Here is a 22,814-nt window from a genome sequence, read left to right on the forward strand (position 1 = left end):
TTACTCGTGAACGGTGAGTAAAACTTATTTTTTTATGTTAATTTAGCATTTTCGTTTTCAATATAAATCAGAAACCTTCTTATTTTTTATATCTAGCTACAGTTTAAAAAAAAAAAACTCAAACGTATCACTTTTTCATAAATATACGTTCTGACAAATCAAACACCAACACTGTAAGGGTATTTTTGGAGTTAGTTGTTTGTGCACGTGTGTTTAGTAGTGAACGCTAGAGGGCGCTGACGGCATGCAATATTCTGAGCGTTATTATTTTACATAAAAACTGGCTGCAACACGAACGCATGTACTATTTAAACGAAACAGAACAGAAAAACAGAAATAAGCCACTCTCTCAATCAGTCAGTCAGTCTCTTGGACTTTAGTCCGGTTGAGTTACTGTCGCTCTCATTCAGGGTGCGGCCTACTAATAAAAGTAGGCCCATTTGCCATAAACTACCATCAAGCTGTAATTATGGCTATTGTTGCAACCTGTGCTTACAACATTAGGCCAGCTTAAGGTGGGCTTTACTTGTTTCAGCAAGTTTTACTTGTTCAGAATAAGTTATGCCATCCCGAACACCCAATGTTTATTCCAAAATGTAAAATATGAAATATTTTACATTAAAACGGCAAATAAACTGCCTATGCATCATTGTGCCAGTGCCACTTTTTCAGTCTTTGTGTGTCCATGTGAAACATACTTGCTTGTGTGCTGAGCTGTGCTCTGTCATTTAATATTCATCCAATAAATCATAAATAAATCCAGATGAGAAACATAAATCCAGATATGAGCCAGTTGGGAAGTTTTACTTTATTTATACCTCAGAATAAAAATAAGAATACATTTAACTGGGGGGGGGGAATCTGAGACATTTAACCTTAAGAATAAGATGTTTTCAGGCTGTCTAAATGAATATTACTAATATTTATACATGTTTTTTTTTTCTTTTGCATGTTTTCTTCTGCATTTGAGTTTCATACCGCATACTTTTTACAATTTGCATGCTGTCTTGTAGAAGTTCCAAGCCACATTAGCCTTAATTCTCAAGAGACACAATGCAACAAATCTGTTCACTTACATTACTGATACGGTGAAAAACTGAGGTAGATTTATAAACTTGCAAAACAACTGCTGACACTACTTACACACTGTAAGAAACGGCTGCATTTCGTAAATACACCAGACTGCTGGCAGAAAAAGAAAAGAAAAGTGTATTAAGGGACTGAGATCAAGCTCGGTAAAGTGACTTTTTGAGAGTTTTATGGTAAATAGATGTTTGCAAAGAGGATATGAAAAAAAACAACAACAACAAAAAACGTATTTTTAAATCTGAATAATGCAGAGCCCAGAAGTAATGCAGATTAAATTCTGGATTCTCTACTTGTCTCTTTCATAAACAAATAGACAGATCTCTTGTGCCGTCTTTGTTATGGTGATTAGTGTTGCTTTTGATTAACTGAGACACAATGTAATGTATCATTGCACAAGAGCATGTAGCATTCTGCAAGGATATAGTTAGTTCAGGGACTGACCTTAAATGAGCTCATAATATCCCATCTGAACTAGACATCATTGTGAATGAAAAGGGTCACTTTAGAGAACTGCTCAAACTCGTCACATATAACATTGTCATTTCCCATTACAAATACAGGAATAGAGCTGTAAACAAACAGTATATTGCCTGAGAATTTGCTGTCATTAATATCCTGTATTTAGAGCACAAATATTACAATATTGGGTATGTTTACAATATTATATAAACTGTTTTTGTTTGTTCTGCAGGTGTGTTTGGTGTTGAAGCAGATGAAGTGTCAGTGTCAGTGATGGAGGGAGATTATCTCACTCTAAACACTGATATTACTGAAGTACCGAAAGATAGTAAGATAATATGGAAGTTTGGTGATGAAATCATTGCTAGAATGAATGAAGCAGATGGACATCCCTCTACATATGATGGTCCCGGTGCGATATTCAAAGACAGACTGAAGCTGGACAGACAGACTGGATCTCTGACCATCACAAACATCAGAACTGAACACATTGGACATTATAGTGTAGACATCAAGGACACAGATGCAAAATTGAAGACATTCCAAGTTACTGTCCATGGTGAGTAACTCATGTCAGTCACCTGTGGACAGTTTAGATGCTGTGGAATGATTATTTGTATTTATTTATTTATTTACTGAAGATATAAAAACAACAGCAGCAACTGGCTAAAATGAGTGTAGTGTGCTAATGCTAATTCAGAGCCAAATGTAAGTCATTTCTTAAAAAAAAATTCTTCACATTATCCGGTGAGGTTTGTTATTTTTGTCAACTTTAAAAAGAGAGAAAAAAACATAGCATATCTACATAGAAGCATAGCCTATGTTTCCATGTGTTAAAAAAAATAAATGTTGTACTGAATTCATTTCCATTTTTTTAATGTATTTGTCACCTTTTTAACCACATGAGACTAGGTTACTGTTAGGGACATTCTGAAATTAAAAGCTTTAAAAAAAAAATTTATAAAAAAGATTTGAACCCTTTCTGGAATATTGTATTTTTCAAGCAATAAAAAAAACTGTAGTTGTACCATCATTCCCAGAGTCATCTGCACATGTATATTTCAAGTGTTATTATATGAAAATGACTTTCATCATTAAGCGCTATCTCTGTTTTAAACTTCTGTTTGCTCTCCACATGTGTTTGTTGTTGAGACAGATGATGTGCAGTCAGTGTCAGTGATGGAGGGAGATTCTGTCACTCTACACACTGGTGTTACTGAAGTAAAGGGAGATGATCAGATACTGTGGAAGTTTGAAGATCAAGTCATCCGCATTGATCGCTTAACCTGTTAACAGTCGCCCCCGCTAGTTGAGCTCAAACCCAAACCTGACCTACACCAACTAAAATGGTGACAGTTCATCAACCGTTTGGATTACAGTCAAAACTAACGTCTCCTTAGAAAGATGTTAGTTGTCCGTTTGTTGTGCAGTGGTCAGAGTTCATTATATTAATACAGAAAAATAGTAAGAGAAGACTAAACACTCTAGAACATAATCATCCATCATTTAAAAATAAAAGATATTCAGGAATTAATATATGAAAATGTGCAAGAGCAGCTTAAAAAAGCGATCACATTTAAGGCACAAGTGTGAACAAAATATAATGCACATTTGAAGAGGCACCACTAAATATGAGATACAATTGATCTGATTGTTTGAGCATCCAGAGCGACTCTGACTCTGAGATGGTTCAGAATGACTGACCAATCAGCGCTGCAGAAAGGACACGGAGGGCGGGGTTAATCTGTACGTGAGACCCTAGCAAACGTGATAATACCTCTGTAATACCTCCTAGAGTGCATACTTTTGTGTAAAAATGACAGGAATTGTAATTCTTAAGTTGTTACATAAATTAGGCAGAATTCATTGACATTGCTCTTAAATTCACACTTTTTGTACTAAAGAGTTTTAACTGATTTTATACTAGATCATTGCCGTTAAAAGTCGCATACATTTGTATGATTGATTTATCTTCACTAGACAAAAATACTTAAGAACTATCAGATTCAATGTTACCTGTATTGTTGCCATCTCTTGATACGAATTAAAATGAGGTTGTGGCTGTGACATTGTGGCCATAAATACTGAAGCTTGAGACTTCAGCCTTTCTAATGTCATATTGCTTGTCAACGTTAATTAGGGTTTTAATGGTAAAAGCATGCAGTAAAGGTAAACAAACAAACTTAGGAACCAGCGATGGTCTCGTGCAAGTTAATGGATTAAACAGCGCTGCTGACTCGAGATGGAGTAGGCCTAACATTCATCTGAACGATCAAACCCGAGAGCTCACCATCAGAAACATCCGAAGAGATCAGTCTGGAGATTATAAAGTGGAGATCAACACCAGCAGTATGATCTTACACAGGAAATTACGTATTAATATCAGTGGTGAGTAGACTAAACTTTCTATAAATGTTAAACGGTTTTAGAGTCATGTTATTCTGTAAACACTACTAGTAGGGCTAGGCTAAACAATATTTAATATAGAAAAAAAAATTTTTTTTTTTTTTTTTAGATAGGGTGGGGTAGTTTCAGTTTGCTTCTCTGGTGCCAATCATTAAAATGTTTACACTTACAAATATATTGAACACTTATATATTATCCACTTACAAAAATATAAACCGATTTAAAATAAAAACAATCCAAATAAAACACATACAGAGAAGGTGAAATAGGCTATTTTATTTATTTGACTGCATGGAATACGGCCATCAACCAACATCAGAGAACAGGGAGCAATGCTGTTTAATGACTGAAATAGGCTATTAACTTTACATTTCACGGGTAGGCCTAGTTCAAGAATATAGGCTATTTTTGATCGAAGGCTGACAGAAAAAAGGATGTGAATCCCTGCTCTATTTGAATGTGTTTTGTTTTTTTTCTGAGAATTTATTGGACATTTTCTGACAATTCTTTCTGATCCTGAAGCGCCCCCTAGAGGATGAATACATTACAAATCATACTGTGGTCACAATAACGCGGATGCATTTGAAATATTGCTGCTTTTAAAGATTGAACTGATAAAATATATCTGTAATTAAATGCCACCAAAAATCTGTATGTGTATATATATATATATACATATACAGTGCTGCTTGAAAGTTTGTGAACCCTTTAGAATTTTCAATATTTCTGCATAAATATGACCCAAAACATAATTAGATTTTCACACAAATCCTGAAAGTAGACAAAGAGAATCCAATCAAACAAAGGAGACAAAAATATATACTTTGTCATTTATTTATTGAGAAAAATGATCCGGTGTTAAATATTTGTGAATTGCAAAAGTATGTGAATCTTTGCTTTCAGTATCTGGTCTGACCCCCTTTTGCAGCAATAACTGCAGGTAATGTTTCTTGTAACTGCTGATCAGTCCTGCACAACGCTTCAGCTCTGTGATGTTGGTGGGTTTCCTCCTATGAACTGCTTGCTTCAGGTCCTTCCACAAAAGTTCAGTTGGATTAAGGTCCGGAATTTGACTCAGTCATTCCAAAATATTAACGTTGTTCTTCTTTAACAATTCTTTGGTAGAACAACTTGTGTGCTTGGGGTCGTTGTCTTGCTGCATGACCCACTTTCTCTTGAGATTCAGTTCTTGGACAGATGTCCTGACATTTTCCTTCACAATTTGCTGGTATAATTCAGAATTCATTCTTCCATCAATGATGGCAAGCCATGCTGGACGAGATGCAGCAAAACAGGCCCAAACCATGACACTACCACCACCATGTTTCACAGATGGGATAAGGTTCTTATGCTGGAATGCAGCAGTGTTTTTCACTCCTCAAAAGTAACGCTGCTCATTTAAACCAAAATGTTCTATTTTGGTCTCATCTGTCCACAAAATATTTCTCCAGTATTCCTCTGGCTTGTCCACATGATCTTTAGCAAACTGCAGACGGGCAGCAATGTTCTTTTTGGAGAGCAGTGGCTTTCTTCTTGCGACTCTGCCATGGACACCATGGTTGTTCAGTGTTCTCCTGATGATGGACTCATAAACATTAACATTAGCCAATGTGAGAAAGGCCTTTAGTTGCTTAGAAGTTACCCTGGGTTCCTTTGCAACCTCGCAGACTATTACACGTCTTGCTTTTGGAGTGATCTTTGTTGGTGGAGCACTCCTGGAGAGGGTAAAACTGGTCTTGAATTTCCTCCATTTGTTACACAATCTGTCTGACTGTGGATTGGTGGAGTCCAAACTCTTTAGAGATGGCTTTGAAACCTTTTCTAGCCTGATGAGCAACAGCAACTTTTTTATCTGGGGTCCTTAGAGATCAAGTTTTTTTGTGCCATGATACACTTCCACAAACATGACCAAACTTTGATAGATCCCTGTTCTTTAAATAAAACAGAGCACACACTGACACCTGATAGTCATCTCACTGATTAAAAACACCTCTAAACAGATGAACTCTAATTTCACCTTCAAATTAACAGCTAATCCTAGAGATTCACATATTTTTGCCACTTACAGATATGTAATATTGGTCATTTTCCTGAGTAAATAAATGACAAAGTATATATTTTCATCTCATTTGTTTGATTGGGATCTCTTTGTCAACTTTCAGGATTTTTTGGGTTATATTTATGCAGAAATATAGACAATTCTAACGGGTTCACAAACTTTCAAGCAGCACTGTATATTTGTGTTTACTCGTTATTCTCCCTGACAGTAACTTCCATCAGTTTGAATCATATATGCATAAATAAAAAAAAATCAATTTTCTCCATTAACTTTTTTATATATAATTAGATTTGTTGTATCTGTTTACAGTAAAATAAATAAATAAATAGACTATTTAATCTAGCAAAAATGAATCTAAATTTACATTTACATTTAGTCATTTAGCAGACGCTTTTATCCAAAGTGACTTACAAATGAGGACAATAGAAGCAGTCAAAATCAACAAAAGAGCAATATGCAAGTGCATTATTTTTAAATAATAAATTAAAAGAAAACAGATAGAATTGAAAAAGAATAGAGCAAGCTAGTGTTAGAGGCCTTTTTTGCTTTTGTGAATTGTATAATAAATAAAAAGAAAACTGGAATAAAATATAACAAGCTAGTGTTAGTTTAGTTTTTTTAAGAAAACAAGCAGTTAGTAAATGAATAGAGTGCAAGTCTAAAAGGGGTGAGTTTTTAGTTTTTTAAGAATAGAGAGTGCTAGAGTATTAATTTAATTCATTTAATCTAACATTTTAAAAACGTTTCTTGGTTGTTTTCCAGGTGTGTTTAGTTTCGATGGGGTGAAGAAAATGTCAGTGAGGGATGGAGATCCTGTCACTCTACAGACTCGCATTACTGATATAACAGCAGATGATGGCATCCAGTGGACGCTTGGACCTCAACACACTTCCGTAGTAAAAACTGACAGAGAGAATCGAAGAATAATATATAATGAGCATGATGTGAGATTTACAGACAGACTGCATCTGAATATTCAAACTGGAGATCTGACCATCAGCAACACCAAGACTGAAGTCTCAGGACTTTATCAGATAAAGATCATCAAACGCACATATACCATACAGAAGAGCTTCAGTGTCACTGTCAGTGGTGAGTACTTCAAGTCTTTCAAAAGGAAAGTCTCATTTAGATTTGTGCTTTGTGAGTCAGGTTATATAGTGCTGATGTTTCTAGTGTTTGTTATAGATCAGACATACGTTCACTCTAATGGCTGTCTCTCTTTATCATTACAGCTCAGTCTGGTGCTGCATCAGGGATATGTGGTGCTGGTGTTGGTCTGGTGGTTTGGGCTGTAACTGTGTTTTTTGCTACAAGAAGTATAAGCAACCAAGGCAAAGGTGTAAGTATTTCATGAAAATCACACAGCAGGAGCTAAAAATGATTTGTGTCCCTGGAGCACAAAACCAGTCTTAAGTCGCTGGGGTATATTTGTAGCAATAGCCAAAAATAAAACAGTGTATGGGTCAAAATTATCGATTTTTCTTTTATGCCAAAAAATCATTAGGATATTAAGTAAAGATCATGTTCCATGAAGATATTTTGTAAATTTCCTATACTGTAAATATATCAAAACTTAATTTTTGATTAGTAATATGCATTGCTAAGAACTTCATTTGGACAACTTTAAAGACGATTTTCTCAGTATTTTGATTTTTTGCACCCTCAGATTCATATTCAAATAGTCGTATATCGGCCAAATATTGTCCTATCCTAACAAACCATACATCAATGGAAAGATTATTTATTCAGCTTTCAGAGGATGTATAAATCTCAATTTTGAAAAAAATTGACCCTTATGATTGGTTTTGTGGTCCAGGGTCACATTGAGTCTTTGAAGGAAGTGAAAAAGTAAAGTTGAGATTTTTTTGTTTCTACGTTTCGATTTGTAATTTAAGTATGATTACTGTTGAAAGGACAACAGAAGATAGATTTTCCTATTGTATGTGTATAGCGCAGGAGAACCTAAGCGCAGGGGAACTTTTAGCTAATATTATCATTCTTCTTATTGAAACTATTAATTATTCATTACTATTTTCTTATTGTGATTCTTTCTGTGTTTTTATAACAGGTTTCAGTGAATGTAAAGTGAATCACTCTCAGGATCAACAAGAAAAGAAGAAACAACAATTCATAATCGCTGTATAACAATACAAACGTAGGCTTTGCGTGACATACTAATTAGTGTTTAATTTGTTTTTATGAATATATTTTTGACATATCACGGTTCATGTATTTTTGCCTCATGCTTGACTACTAGAACAAATGGAAAAATTGTAAACAACATAGTCTAAAATGTTCAAGTTACAGAACCATTGATGACGTTTTCTCGTTAAATATAAAATAAATCAACATATGCTTAAAATCTATCCCCTGTAAACCAGCAGGGTTTGGTTGCTTGAAATTGGTGTTTTCTCTTAGTGTAATCTTCAGGTTATTTGCATAGGGATATGGGTGCAAAATATAATTTCTGTGCCATTCATGTGCAAGTTTATGTTTATGCTGTGCGCATACATTTGGATCTATGTACAAACACACAATAAAGCCAATCAAACTTGATAAAACTGAGACTATATTTTATGGTGCCAGAGTGAACAGTGTAAGTCACTGAAATTGCCCATCAGGCATGTTAATGTCTTATCAATAGGAGTGGCTCATTTGCTCTTTTACTTGCCTTTATAAAATATATTGTTATATTCACATGTCTCATCTGGCTCAACACAGATCAATCAATAAAGTCGCAACATAAGCAACAGCAAAAATAAAAGCAAGCATTAAGTTATTGGGACAATTCAGCTGCATGATTTATTCATCTGCAATGCATGCTGGGGGTTTTGTACAATGACACTCCGCATGCATTGCAATAAAGTCAAACTTGTTAGTAATAAGTGTTTTTGAAGTTGTTTAATGATCCTCTGCTGAGATCTTGATGCTTAGTGTTTTTTTATTCTCAGTTGATTTCATCTAAAAGGCTCTGGAAGTTATTTGTAGCAGTTTCTGCTCATCTCTTCACTTCTTCCTGTTCATGTTGTTCTTCTTTCCTACAGTAATTATGCTTGTTAACAGCAGGTGTTCGTCATCTCTTAATCATCTCATTAACGTCAACACTGCTTCAGTGTTACTTTTTAACGCTCTGTTTATTATTGGGATAATGTATACTGAACAGTGGCGATTTAATTCTGAGGATTTTACTGTGTACTGGAGAAAAAGACGAGATGACGTAAATCCTTTAAATGATCTAAAGAGTACAATTCTGTAAAAATAAGTCAAATGTATCTATAACTCGCCAACCATAAGAAAACAACACAAGCATAACTAGCCTGTGAATCATTTTCTTCAACCGTTTGACATAAAACCGCTTTAAGTCTGAAAAACCTCCATCCGATTTCATGAAACACAACAGACACGCGTTCTTCATCTTGCTGCATTATCTTAATCTGTAGATAACTTGAGGTTTAGAGACAAAAATAAACAAAAATAACTCTTTCAGTCTGATTATACATGAACGTGCCTGTGATAAGAGCAACAGCTGCTTAGCTCTTAAAACTATCACTCATTGTTTCCATAGATATGATGCATTATAGTATGATGATTTTTACCTTATAGTCTTAACTGTGGTTATACCTTTGACTCTCATGCTTGTGCTGTGTTGTTTTTTCTTCCCAGAATCTTGTAGCACCTGTTTGGTTTAATCTGCTGGTGTGCTGCATGTTCTACTGTGTAGGGAAACAAAAGTTGGTTATCACAGATGCACAACTGCTAAGAAACCTGCTTGACAGAAATCAAATATTGCTGTTGATGATGGACTCACTACAGTGAAGCTGTTTTGTGGAAATCTGGCTTAAAGAAAAATAATGTCTTTGCCCATTTACCTGTCAATTAGCCACACAAGCAATAGTAAAAATATATTTAGGAGCAAGATGTTTGTCCACTCAACAGAAACAACATTCGTTTGAGTCAATTGTCAATAAATTGATCAAATTAACCTCAGACCACAACCGATTTCACTTTGACTCAGAAACAGAGCTGCTAGAGTTTCAAATGCCTTCAGTACAAACAAGATGTTTTCTCTTGCAAGGACGAAAAAATATATGACAGCTTTTGTTTCACAGTAACATTCTGTGAGAAATACTGTGAGATTCATACACTCTAAACATATAATCTTACAAATCTGGAGCAAGAAAATCACATATTCTGTGATGGGGTGTGTGTTTTTATGTTGTCAGGGTTCCCTTTCATGCGAACTTCGAACTGCGTCCTCTAGGGGTCGCTATGGGGAACGCCTCGTCGTGACCCGTGTCTGAAGCATACATTGAAAAACCACCAACTCGTTGGCCGGTGACAGCCATGACGTCACTACCAGTGCGACTACAGTATAAATAGGCGCCGGGAGCTACACATCATTCACTTCTTGTTTTGTTTTGTTTCTTTATTTTGGTTTTATTTTCATTCACTTTGAATTTCAATGATAAAATGTGGATCACATGTTTTAACATAAAGAATCTGTGCTCATTGTATGCAAGTCATCTATAAGGATAACATCTTTGTTCTCAGTTCCTGTGGTTTATTTTCAGCATCTTCTGTTCACTGGTTTTACAGACCCTGTCTGAACACATTAACAGAATCTCTCCCTCATTTTCAATGCTCACAAATGAAGCTAAATGAAGTACATTGAAAAACAGACTTGACTCAAGTTTACACAGTAAAACAAACAGGGGGTGTTCAGTTTTATATCTTGCACTGCATAAAATGAAAATGTAAAGCAAGTTTTAGTCTGTCCCCTAGTGTCAGAAATATATTGGTCATCATCAGCGAATAGCACATGTACACCTTGTATGTAATTGTTTTATGCAATGTGCAATGCCAGGTCTCAGTACATAATTTATGAAACTGTACACACACATACATACATATACATATAGATAAAATGATAAATAAAAAAATGCTCATTGATACATGCTAATATAAGCAATGTATCAAGACCAGCAGTAGGTGGGTTTTGAACTGATTTCTACATGAAGAACTTAATATTTACAGATAAACCGAGCTAGTTTGCATGTGTGAAGTCTTGATTGTTTTGTTCTGGCAGGTCTATAATCATTAGGCAGCTACACCTGTCTCTGTGTGAAGATGTTTGATCTTTTGACCTAGTCTAGGTTCACTTTGGGACACTGAGTATGACGCAACACTTCCTCTTTCGCAGAAGTCACGTGACTTGGGCAGTTTGCCACAAGCCCATCATAACTACCCTGAATCCCTGCTGTCATTCACTCTGGATGCGGTCAGACGTGATATCAGAATGAGGAACAATCCCTTCCTTTTTTGGCTTTTATTGTTCGCGGATGGTGAGTCAGATTTACTTTTTAAATTATTGTATTAATGCTTTCGGTTTCAATATAAACCGGAAACAGAAAATGTCCATTTGCTGTTATCTTATTTACTTCCCTCCAGTGTTTCTTAACGTACAGACGTTTTATACTCTATAAATAGATGTTGTGATAAATCGCATAGTGAATAATGACTGATGACAACACCGTAGTAGAGTATTTTGGGGGTACTCTGTCTGGTCCGCGTGTGTTTTTTGTAGTAAACACTAGAGGGCGCTGACAGCCTGTATTAATATTCTGCGCATCTCTATTTTACGTGAACACTGACAACACAAAAAAATCATTCTCGCTATTGTTTTTTTTTTATTCAGGTGGAAATATAAAACACGTATTTGAAGTAAACCACCTGTAATTATCGCTGTAGAGTTGTGCTGTTGTCACAGCCTGCTCTTCTAACAGTAGGTGGGGTTGGTTTGAATTACTATGTTAATACATTTTACTTCTTCAGAAAAATCATGTCACCCACAACCCCAGCCTTATTTCAATTGAGAGATTTTTATTCATTAAAGTAACAGGATTTTTTTTATTATTATCAAAACAGCAATTTGAAAGCAATAGAACAAATACTCAAGACAGTCTGACTGTTGGGTTGGGTGTAGCCCATATATGTGAACGTCTGGTCATTTTGAGTGATTTTGTATTTTACACGTAATACAAAATCTTGAAGGAGAAGATGATAGCTTCTCTTCATTGTTGGACTCTTTTTTTTCAACATGACAGTTGCTTGACATACTATGTACTAGAATATTACACCTGTGTTGAATTAAATGTAGGGTGTAATTATATTTTTCTTCTGTTAACTAACTACAATTTTGTCAGCTTTGGATGAATTGCAATAGTGATCTTTCAGACAAAGAAAATATATTTTTGTTCAGGGGGAGTGTACTCATTTCTGCGCCGTACTGTATATATGAAAATTACTGACCACTTTAATATCATAATCTCTGTTTAGAAATGGTTTCTGTTGGTTGTCCAGGTGTGTTTGGTACTGATGTAGCGAAGTCAGTGTCAGTGATGGTGGGAGATTCTGTCACTCTACACACTGATGATACTGAAACACAGGGAGCACTAGAACTGGTGTGGAAGATTCAAGGCGAAAATAAATTCATAGCAGAGATTGATAAAGAAATGAATACAACCACAGTACCTGGGAATGAGGAAGAACGATTCCGAGGCAGACTGAAGCTGGATGGTCAGACTGGAGCTCTGACCATCACAAACCTCAAAACCACAGACTCTAGAGTTTATGAACTACAGATCAAGAACAACAAAGAGACCAAATCCAAGATATTCAATGTTGCTGTCAGTGGTGAGTAAAATCAATGGGATCATTAACTGTCTGTGAGCCATATCCTTTGGTATAATCACAATAATACACAATAATCCTTTATAAATCAATTTCAGTATGCTAATAAACACTCAAGATGTTCAGAGCATTTGTAAAGGATATATAAATATTTGCTGAGGAACTGTAACAGTGAACTTTTTATTTTCCCCTCAAAACATCTTGAATTTAATGGATATAGAACATAGAATGCTTAAATACAGAAAACTCTCCAAATGCATTTGAAATGTTATTTCTTAGATTCCACAAATGGTGTATTAAATATTTATAATGAATGGTTAATATACCAAGGGCTAACGGTTTCGCTCTTCAGCATGGGTCAGTTAGCCCCTGCTGGTAGACGCAGTAACTACACCATTCTGCTAGCATCATTCTTCCTTGATATTGCATTCTGGCAAAATATTTTTTCATCATCATTTAGAAATGTACAAGTAATTTATTTTATCATTAACAATCTGGAAGGCTCTTAAAGTGAAATGACATATCTGTATTATTTCTGTAATGTGAATTAGCGAAACAGGATATTCCATGAGAAAATATGCAGGAAAAGAATAATTTTAACAAAATAATATTTACTGATTTTTTAATAGTCTAACTAACCAGTGTGTGCCTCTCTATATCCTAAAAAAACCAATTAAAATATTTTACATATTAAATTCCTTTGTAAATTGGTGTGCAGGATGAAGGTGTTGCTTCACTCTAGAGATGGCATATTCATTTTTAAATATGATTAAAAAGATTTTACACATTATATGTAAAGAGATTATATCCAGAAAGCATTATCTTCAGAAAAAAATGAATTTAAAAAATTTAAAAAAGAAATACAATGAATGTTCTGATACTCCTTTACATTTGTACTCAGACTTATTTTTTGACCCGCAAGATGCACACTATTATGGGAAAATCTGCATCTTGTTTTTTTTTTTTTGTGATTAGTATAAGGAAAATCAATCATTTAATTTGTTCTGTGCGTATATATTTAAATGTGTATGATGTGAAAATGACTTGCAGAATTGCAAGCTTAATCTCTGTTTTAAGTCGTTTCTGTTTGCTCTCCACATGTGTTTGTTGTTGAGACAGATGATGTGCAGTCAGTATCAGTGATGGAGGGAGATTCTGTCACTCTACAGACTGGTGTTAAAGTACAGGGAGATGATCAGATACTGTGGAAGTTTGGAGATCAAGGCACCATCATCGCTCGCTTAACCTGTTAACAGTCGCCCCCGCTAGTTGAGCTCAAACCCAAACCTGACCTACACAAACTAAAACAGTCACAGTTCATCAACCCTCTGGGCTACAGGCAAAACTGAGGGCTCTTTAGAAAGATGATAGTTGTTACTTTGATGTTCACATATTAGATTTAATTATGGTGCTACAGAAAAAAAATAAGAGAAGGTTAATTATTTTTGAAAAGTAATTATTATTTTGTTAGCCTGAAAGATATTTTATAATAAACAAATAAAACTGTACCAGAGCAGCTTAAAAAGCAACAAAGTCAAAGCTACAAGTATAAACAAAGTATAATTACGATCTGAAGACTGAGCCACTAAAAATTAATTTCCTAAAAGCTTTTTTCTTAGTGAAATAACATTTGAAAAAGGGTACTTGCAGACTCCATAAAGGGCTTTTAGCAATTAATATGAGGTGAAACACAACGTAACACTATTTACAACCGAGCACAATTGTTCAAGTGGCAATTTGTGAAGACTTAAACAGTTTTGCTTTGAGTAAAAATTGTATGATTTTTTGGAAAGCACAATACCACAAACATGACTGAAGGTTTCTGCTGGCCGTATCTTTCCTTTATTCCTGACATTCTGTTCTCAGTTCATTTGCAAATCTGACCCAAGTAACCAAATCTTTGATTTCAGACTTATTATTTTGTCGTCCACTCTTCTACCTTTGCATTATGACTGATACACCGCAAACTGCCCCACTGTCATCACTGTCTCTGGAACTTGCATTTATATCCGTCTTCACTGCTCACATATTCTTTACTTTACTTTCATATTCTGCAATATACAGCCACCATCGCTCTGCTGACTTTAGTTGCATACTTTTACACCTGTACCCTGTTGTTCATACAGTACTGTCCACCCACCAATATATGCAAACATTTACACCTTTGCTGCTGTATCACTCTTATATTTCAACAGAGGACATAGGCCTTCTGTGTTCAAAGCCATAATGATTGTGGTAGGAAAAAAAGTGTTTTGTTGGCTGACAATGAGTATTTAAGCCATAATTAAGCCATTTGTAGGCTAATTCCTCAAAAAGTTTAACGCTGTGACTGTGTGAAGCTATTAAAACATCTGTTTGTTTGAGCATCCAGTCCAGTCTGATATAGTGGATACTGAAGTCTGGGACAGGACAATCTGTTTGGAAAGACAAGGTGGACAAGACAGTTTTAGGCATGTTCAGGGAGCCTGTTAGATTAAAATCATAATTTTTGCTATTCTGTTTTGTTACGTCAGTGGCGCATATTACACAATGCACCTTCAGTGGGAGTACAATTATTAAGATTCCTATATACAACATTTAAAACACAAGGCTGACAGCGGATACATTCAATCCCTAAAATCTCTGTAATCATCTATTTGTTGGCTACATTTGTCATTTTTCAAACCTTTACTAGCTTTAGCCTACTGTGGATGCCTGTGTGCAGTGAATATTATAGGTTGTGCACAACAGTCTGTGGCGCTGCTAGAACTTTTTGGAGCACCGACCAATCAGCGCTGCACAGAGAACGCTGAGGGCGGGGTTATTTTGTTCGTGAAGCTTTAATAAACATCATAACATAGCGTTTTACTACCGAAATATCTTTTAAAGTGCGTAATTTATTGCACTAATGACAAGAATTATAATTTACTCAGAATAATTATTACGTATGCAAAACAGAATTCATCGATATTTGTCTTAAATTACAACTAGTTGGACAAAAATGTGGAACCGTTTTGTGATCTGGCTTATTGTCATGAAAAATACGCATATGTGTGTATGATTTCACTTGTCTGTAATCTTCACTGGACAAAAACAGTTAAGAACTGCCAGTTTCGATGTTGCGTGTATTGATAAGAACTCTTGATAGAAACTAAAAAGATGTAATCGCTGTGACATTTCGATCGTAAATATCGAAGGTTGACCATTTCAGCTTTCGAATGACATATAGTTAGTCAACATTAATAAAGTGTTTAAGGGTAAAAGTATTCAGTAAATGTAAACAAACAAACTTCCGAACCGGTGATGGTCTCAATCAAGTTAATGGATTAAACAGCGCTGCTGACTCGAGATGGAGTAACATTCATCTGAATAATCAAACTGGAGAACTCACTGTCAGAAACATCCGAAAAGATCAGTCTGGAGATTATGAAGTGGAGATCAACACCAGCAGTATAATTTTACGCAGGAAATTCCTTATTGCTGTTGGTGAGTACTAGCTCAAACTTTCTCAAATTGTATAGGCTACAGTAGGCTTAGTTACCAAATGTTGACCAAATTTTGTTATCGTTTCAGATAATCCAATTACATTTTAAATGTACACTAAATTAAACAGAAATGTAATGTTTACGATACAGGACAATTAATTATTTAATAATTTGCTGAGGTGGCTTTTCATTTGTTTATCAGGAGCCAATCCTGGAATAGGCTACATAAAAAATATTTAAAATGTACAAATGTCTTCAGTGGGAGAGACAATATTAGGTTGGGGCTCTTTCTTGAATGTGACTAATATAATTCGTTTTTCTGAGCCGTAAAGCGCCCCCTGGAGGAAGAACCATTTATGTCCCATAAAAAAAAAACACGTGCCTTCATCTTTGCGCCGCTCCTTACCGAACGCTGAAAATTGCCGGTTGCGGTCGAAGGAGGAGTTGAAAAGGAGTCGAGTCTGCTTCAGTGAAGCTCTCGCATGTTTGCTTTTTTTTTTATGGCAGACGAAATGTATTTGACAGATAAACAGCGGTTTGAGACGTTTATGAATAGCAACAAGAAATAGCCTAATCCTTAGGGAAAAATAACCATGATTTTATTATAGTAAAAGTGTAGCATGCTTTTTATGTATTTATTTATTTTTTGGCGTATAGATTACCATTTGTATAACCACAGTTTTACTACAATTACCATGGTTAAACTGTGTTTGGTGTAGCAAAACTATGGTTAATTTGTGGTTACCATGGTATAGTAGGCCTAAACATGTTTTGATTTGTTTTTCGTAAGGGACATTTCAATGCATAGGTTATGTTGTTGAAAGTTCAAGATAATCTAGTATTATTTTAAAGGCAATTAATAAATTGGAGTCTATAAATTGTGCCTACTGTAATAAAAAGTAATATGAGGACACTGAAGATCTCAATGAATAAGTATTGCAGAGCACTGACAAAATACATTAAGCACCTTGGGTTCAATAGGGTCGAAATGAACACTGAAAATCCTAAACTAAAGGATACACCTGATGCAACCTTCCAAATATGCAGAATGAAGGCTGATTTCCAAGGATCCTCAAAATTGAGCTTTCGGTGGTGCTTGATGATGTGGCAGCTGAGATATGCAGCCATTCTAAGATGCAGCCTTCCGACTGAAAAGTGCCTCACGTGATTTTCTGCTCACTGCAAATGTTTAAATTTAAGATGAACAAACTCCAGAGTTAAGCATAAATGTCACCTCTATCACTCATTCTATTCAATTATTATATTTATGGGACTGTGACCACTTAACATTCATTGGTTCACCTTGACCCCTTATATTTTGGTTACAACGGAAACAAAACTTAGAACCTGAGTGTCCTGTCACCAAACTAAAAACAAGACCAAAGTGACAGGACACGTATTCTTTTTGAAACTAAACACTTAACCATGTGATTAAAAAGTAATTATTCTTTGACAAACTTAATCTCTGGGTAACTTGCCTGTTCTCTCTATGTGTTTGTTGCTGTGACAGATGAAATGAAGACAGTATCAGTGAAGGAGGGAGAACCTGTCTCTCTTCACACTGGTCTTATCGAAATAAAGGGATATGATCTGATATTGTGGACATTTGAAAACCATCTCATAGCTAGAATAAACAGAACTACCAATCAGTTTTCATTATTCAGTGCTGAAGGGAAATTTGAAGGCAGACTACAGCGAGAGCATCAAACTGGATCTCTCATCATCCGCGACTCCAGAAGCACAGACTCTGGAGTTTATCATCTAAACATGAGCAGCAGCACATACACCTTACAGAGGACCATCAGTGTTACGGTCAAGAGTGAGTAGATTAAGTTTCTTCATTATGAATATTGTATATTTACATATGTGAGCATTTAATCGAAATAGCAAGATCTGACATAACTGAAACAATGGCATATCAAACATTCCCAAAACAAATTCTTTGCAAAAGAGACTTTTGTAGAGGATATGAATGTTATTTGTCAAAATCCTTCTTTTTACATGGATTTGTACGTTATGGATCAGAAAGATCACACACACTAATGATTCTCTTTAGTTGTCGTTACAGATTCAGGACTGTCTCCAGGTGTTATAGCAGGAATATGTGCTGCTGTTGCTGTTGCTGTTGCTGTTGTGCTGGTGATTCTGATTGTTCGTTGCTGCTACAATAAAAGGAAGGAACACTGTAAGAAAAAAAGTCAGAAACTGTGCTGTAGACCACAAAAAATATATTCTAGTACAGAAGACTACAAAGCTGCAATATTCAGATTCCTTCAAGCTAAACATCCTGCTTTTGTGATGTTTTCAGTAATATTTGATCACTAGTGAAAAGTTCAGTTCTGTTTTCCCATTTAACTTAATTTTCTCAAGTTTTGGTAACTTCCATCTTTGTTTTTGTGTAGCTTTAGAATATGTGATTCTTTCTGTTTTCTTACAGATGACCCCGCAGGTCAAGGGAATGGAACACAAACATAAGGAGAAGCCTAATACTTACAAGTATATAACCACTTTAATAATATCAACTGTTTGGAATAAGCTCTGTGTAAGGATGAGCTGTGTAATTGTATAAAAAAGAAAGAAAGAAAAAAATTGTTTAGTTTAATGGTTTAGTTTACTTTACAGCTGATGGAACAGTTTGCATTGCACATGATCCATGTATTCTTAATCTGAATTTAAATGGTACAGTTCTTAAACATATTTGTCTGGTCCAATGTAAGGTGATGTTCTACACACTCTGTAAGATATATTTTCCTTACACTTTTGCTTTTTATACATTACCCTGTGAAGGCCAAACATAAGTGGCATTTCCAAATGTGAAATTCAGGTGAAACATTCAGACATGCCTGCTATAAATGAAATGCAAGTGAAAGCACATTGAGGCTACCTGTCAACATTGTCTGAGTTTCTTTGCAGTAGAGTTGATCTGATTGTTTAAAAGTTTGTTTGGAGCATTCACAATAATATGAAAATCAATGCGAACCACTCTCAGACCCCTGAAACTTGATGTCTGCCCTCTAGTGGACTAATGTGGACTACAGATAGGATTCTTTGTTCAGTTGGGAAAATTTAATAATTGTTGCAGCCAGTTTATATGAATAAGCATGTACTTGAATGCATGTAATAAAAATGCACAATAAAATTGCTTTAATATTCTAATTGACTTCTGGAATTTTGCTTTTTTTTTGGTACAGAGAATCCATCTTTTTCAACAGAACATGAACAAGTCATGAAATTTTAATGAATATCATCCTTTATAAAGTTACTATTTCTAATGTGAACATGTCTATTTTATATAGTTATCTAAAGTAAATACCCAAACGCTATAAGTCTTGACCCTAGTAAACCAGGAGGGCCTGACGACCCAAATCTTATGACAATGAATCTTCAAATGAACTTCTGACTGACTGAAGGTTTTTCTGTATATTTGAGCTTTTTATATTAACTGTTATTTTCACCATTCAACCTGATTTATTAGCAGCTATCAGAGCTACATTTAAACACAAAGTGTTTACACATTTTTACACTGTTTACACTTCTGATTCATTGAACTTCTGAACACATGGAGAAAGAATGTTGGCTTATTATTAGGAATTAGAGCGTAGACAGGATGTAGACTGCAATATTTTACGTTCTTAGCTTTATGGACATCAAATTTGCATCATCATTAGGAATACAGATGAAGAATTCTGTCACAACACAGTTTCATCTAAACATAAAAGTACTCAGAAAAAAAAGACAGATTAACATTTTTAATTTCTGATTGATCGTTGTCTTAAGTTGATGTCAGTTCTCTTCTCTCCTGTTCTGGATTTAATGTCATAAACCAGAACAACAATGGCAGCCACGGCAGCCACACCCATCAGAGCAGAGACGACCAATCGGATCACAACTTCAGCAGTGCCACAATAGTGGACAGAGTCTGAGGAAAGAAAAGAAATCCAGATCAGATCAGGTCAGTAAAAACAGCTATGCTGAAAAAAACTTTAAAATCACAACCTAACCAGTAGAGTTCAGTGTTGGTGAGATGTTGAGTCTGGTTGCTGACGGGATTGTTGAGCACACAGCTGTAGGTGTTGTTATCCTGATATTCCACCTCCAGAGGTAGAGAGAGACTGATGCTGAGATTAGACACACTGATGCTGGACAATAAACTGTTTCCTTTGTACCAGGAGAGAGTCGCATGACTCACATTCACCACTGAACACAGGAAGATCCTCGATGATCTTTCAGATGATGAAGAAGATTGTAAAGTGTCAATGAAGATTACTGGAATGGGCAGAGGAGCTGAAAACACAACATGCTTTATAAAGGTGCATTCTGAATCATCATTTTGACAATGATGTAGCCTATTCTCCATGTAATAGGTTACATAATAATCCACTCACCATACACAGTAACTCTGTAAATCTTGGGTATGTCTTCATTTCCAACCTTCATACTTAGATGATAAACTCCAGTGTGTTCAGTTGTGGTGTTTCTAATGGTGAGAGAGCCGGTGTGATCCAGCTGCAGTCGGCCTCTGAATCTCCAAACCTCATCATAATATGTACCGTTCACTCCCTTGATTCTGGCGATTCGCTCCTCTCCAAACCTCCACTCTATCTTGTCATATCCCTGTTTATCAGTAACATCAGTCTTTAGAGTGACAGAATCTCCCTCCATCACTGATACTGACTTTACTACATCTGTCTCTGCAACAAACACACCTGGAGAACATGTAAAAAATGTTGTAACACTTAACAATAACGCTCAGTTTGTTGCCATGTCATGAACCAATGAACTTACATCTAGGTTAATGTTAGACTAAATATGCAATATTTCATGGCTAAATCACGTTTTTAAAAAATATATATAAAAATGCTAATTTATACAAGTTTTTACGTTTATGATACCTAATTCCTTATAGCATCAGCAATATTGTAAATCATTTGAGTTAATCGTTATTACGCTTTGATTTCAGTGACGTCATTAAAATACAAGTACTTACCAACCAGATGAGAAAAACACAAACAAAACAAAATAAATGTGTGGGTCATTTTCTTTAGCCGTTTGAGATAAATCGCTTAGTATGCATCCGTTTTCGACAGGAATATATCATTAATACGATCTGTAAATAAGGTTTAGAGATAAACACAGAAAGACCTCCAGACAGCGCGCTTCCGTCAACGTGCAGGCGATGCTTTCTACTGTAGTTCAGTTTCACATCCTGGTTAATGCTATTACTTAACATATTGTGCTAAATCATTCTGTGTCTCTCAATATAATTATGTCATATTGTCTTTACCTAACGGTCTTACTTTTTAGGCTTCATTTTTGTTGTAGCCTACTCTGTTAGGCTATTGTTTCTGTCCAGAATGTTGCAGCAGTTGTTTGTTTCAATCAGCCATTGTCTCAAAGGAAAATAATGTCTTTGCCCATTTACCCATCAGCGCACACATGCAATAGTAAACACATTGTTAGCTGCAAGAGACGTTTGTCCACTCAACAGTAGCCACATTTATTTGGGTCGTATGCCTCTAAACTGGCCTGAGTTAAACTCAGACCGCAGCAGGTTTCAGTCTGACTCAGAAACGGAGCTGCTAGAGTCTCAAAAGCATATAGTGGAAACAAGATGCTTCTTGCATGAGATTTTTGTGTGTTTGTTTACTGTCTTTTATTTCACATTAAAGTGGTTTTGAGAAGAAGTCAATCATGTTAGCAGGTAAAGAAGCCTTACATACTAAGCCTACAAACTCAGACATTCAGAAAAAACTTAGGCTATTTTTTGGTATGGTCTTTTTCAGTTCTTCATTTTGCTTCTCATTTTTCACTTTTTCACTTAAAAATGTAAATCATTAAGATAAGGGTAGTCATTGAATGATATCTTTATTTCTGATCTATCTGCAATGTCTTCAGATCGTCTTGGTTCTTGTGGTTTATCTTCAGTATCTTCTGTTCACTGTGGCATTAACAAAAACCTCTCCTTCGTTTCCAAACTTCACAAAAGAAGCTGAATGGAGAACACTGAAGAACTGACTTGACCACATATACATTCATTCTTTGTTTCTGGGTTTGTATTGTTATTTCACTTCTTCTCATATCATACTGACTGCACTTTATGTTTTTTGTTGAGATCCAGTACACCACATCCTGTAGACAGTATCAGCAAATTGACCCTTGATGTTCTGCACACATGTAAATGTGAATTCAGAGAGAGATTTTAATGTTCAGATTGTGTATTCATTCCCTGTTAGTAACCTACTTAATTTTGGCATGACATTTTACAAGACAAATTGATAATTTTTTATTTGATTATTTTGTGACTCACTGCTGTTGACATCAACGGGCTTGTCCAAATACCCACACTTGCGGTCCTTGCACTTGACCACTTGTCTACTTACATGACGTATTTCCTGTATTTGGCCCAAGTGTTCAAGTGGGGGTGAAGACCACAAGTGTGTGTGATCTTTTCATGCAAATGCAAGTGTTTACAGAGCTTTATTTAGATTTTCAATCCTTTGCATTTTAAAATAAACTTCTAAATGTCTGTTCAGTACAGATGACACACTTGTGGTGTCTTGATTTATTTCCAGAACATGATGGGATACACTTAATACCAGTCTGGAGAGGTTAAGGTCAATTTGGCGTTTTTTTTTTTTTTTTTG

General features: G+C 35.5%; 3 protein-coding genes across 3 annotated transcripts in view; 2 read left to right on the forward strand and 1 right to left on the reverse strand.

The window, feature by feature from the left end:
* The window catches only part of LOC107573998 (uncharacterized), a 10,813-nt gene extending 2,153 nt beyond the window's left edge, over nt 1-8,660 (forward strand). The window contains exons 2-7 of the mRNA XM_016260468.1: nt 1,781-2,107; nt 2,705-2,833; nt 3,772-3,936; nt 6,776-7,105; nt 7,249-7,355; nt 8,085-8,660. Of these exons, the coding sequence (XP_016115954.1) occupies nt 1,781-2,107; nt 2,705-2,833; nt 3,772-3,936; nt 6,776-7,105; nt 7,249-7,355; nt 8,085-8,105 (1,079 nt within the window). The 3' untranslated portion in view covers nt 8,106-8,660. The remainder of the gene's footprint in view (nt 1-1,780; nt 2,108-2,704; nt 2,834-3,771; nt 3,937-6,775; nt 7,106-7,248; nt 7,356-8,084) is intronic.
* A 2,571-nt stretch (nt 8,661-11,231) lies between these two features.
* On the forward strand, nt 11,232-19,363 carry LOC107574001 (uncharacterized). Its single transcript, XM_016260472.1, has 5 exons — nt 11,232-11,358; nt 12,377-12,709; nt 17,681-17,989; nt 18,227-18,355; nt 18,608-19,363. Exons 1-5 carry the CDS (start codon nt 11,313-11,315, stop codon nt 18,643-18,645), a joined length of 855 nt encoding a protein of 284 aa, XP_016115958.1. The 5' UTR covers nt 11,232-11,312; the 3' UTR covers nt 18,646-19,363.
* A 547-nt stretch (nt 19,364-19,910) lies between these two features.
* Nucleotides 19,911-22,814, reverse strand: part of LOC107573999 (hemicentin-2-like) — a 28,499-nt gene continuing 25,595 nt past the window's right edge. The window contains exon 6 of the mRNA XM_016260469.1: nt 19,911-20,089. Coding sequence (XP_016115955.1) covers nt 19,920-20,089 — 170 coding nt within the window. The 3' untranslated portion in view covers nt 19,911-19,919. The remainder of the gene's footprint in view (nt 20,090-22,814) is intronic.

This window comes from Sinocyclocheilus grahami, unplaced genomic scaffold (assembly GCF_001515645.1).
Source record: "Sinocyclocheilus grahami isolate Dianchi unplaced genomic scaffold, SAMN03320097.WGS_v1.1 scaffold2087.1, whole genome shotgun sequence".
Lineage (NCBI taxonomy): Eukaryota > Metazoa > Chordata > Actinopteri > Cypriniformes > Cyprinidae > Sinocyclocheilus > Sinocyclocheilus grahami.

What these genes read in the sequence shown, in the direction of transcription:
- LOC107574001 (XM_016260472.1), top strand. Translation starts at nt 11,313, where the DNA reads ATGAGGAACAATCCCTTCCTTTTTTGGCTTTTATTGTTCGCGGATG. An exon ending in GCTTTTATTGTTCGCGGATG is followed by an intron (nt 11,359 to 12,376) that starts GTGAGTCAGATT and finishes TTGGTTGTCCAG; the next exon opens with GTGTGTTTGGTACTGATGTA. An exon ending in ATTCAATGTTGCTGTCAGTG is followed by an intron (nt 12,710 to 17,680) that starts GTGAGTAAAATC and finishes TTGCTGTGACAG; the next exon opens with ATGAAATGAAGACAGTATCA.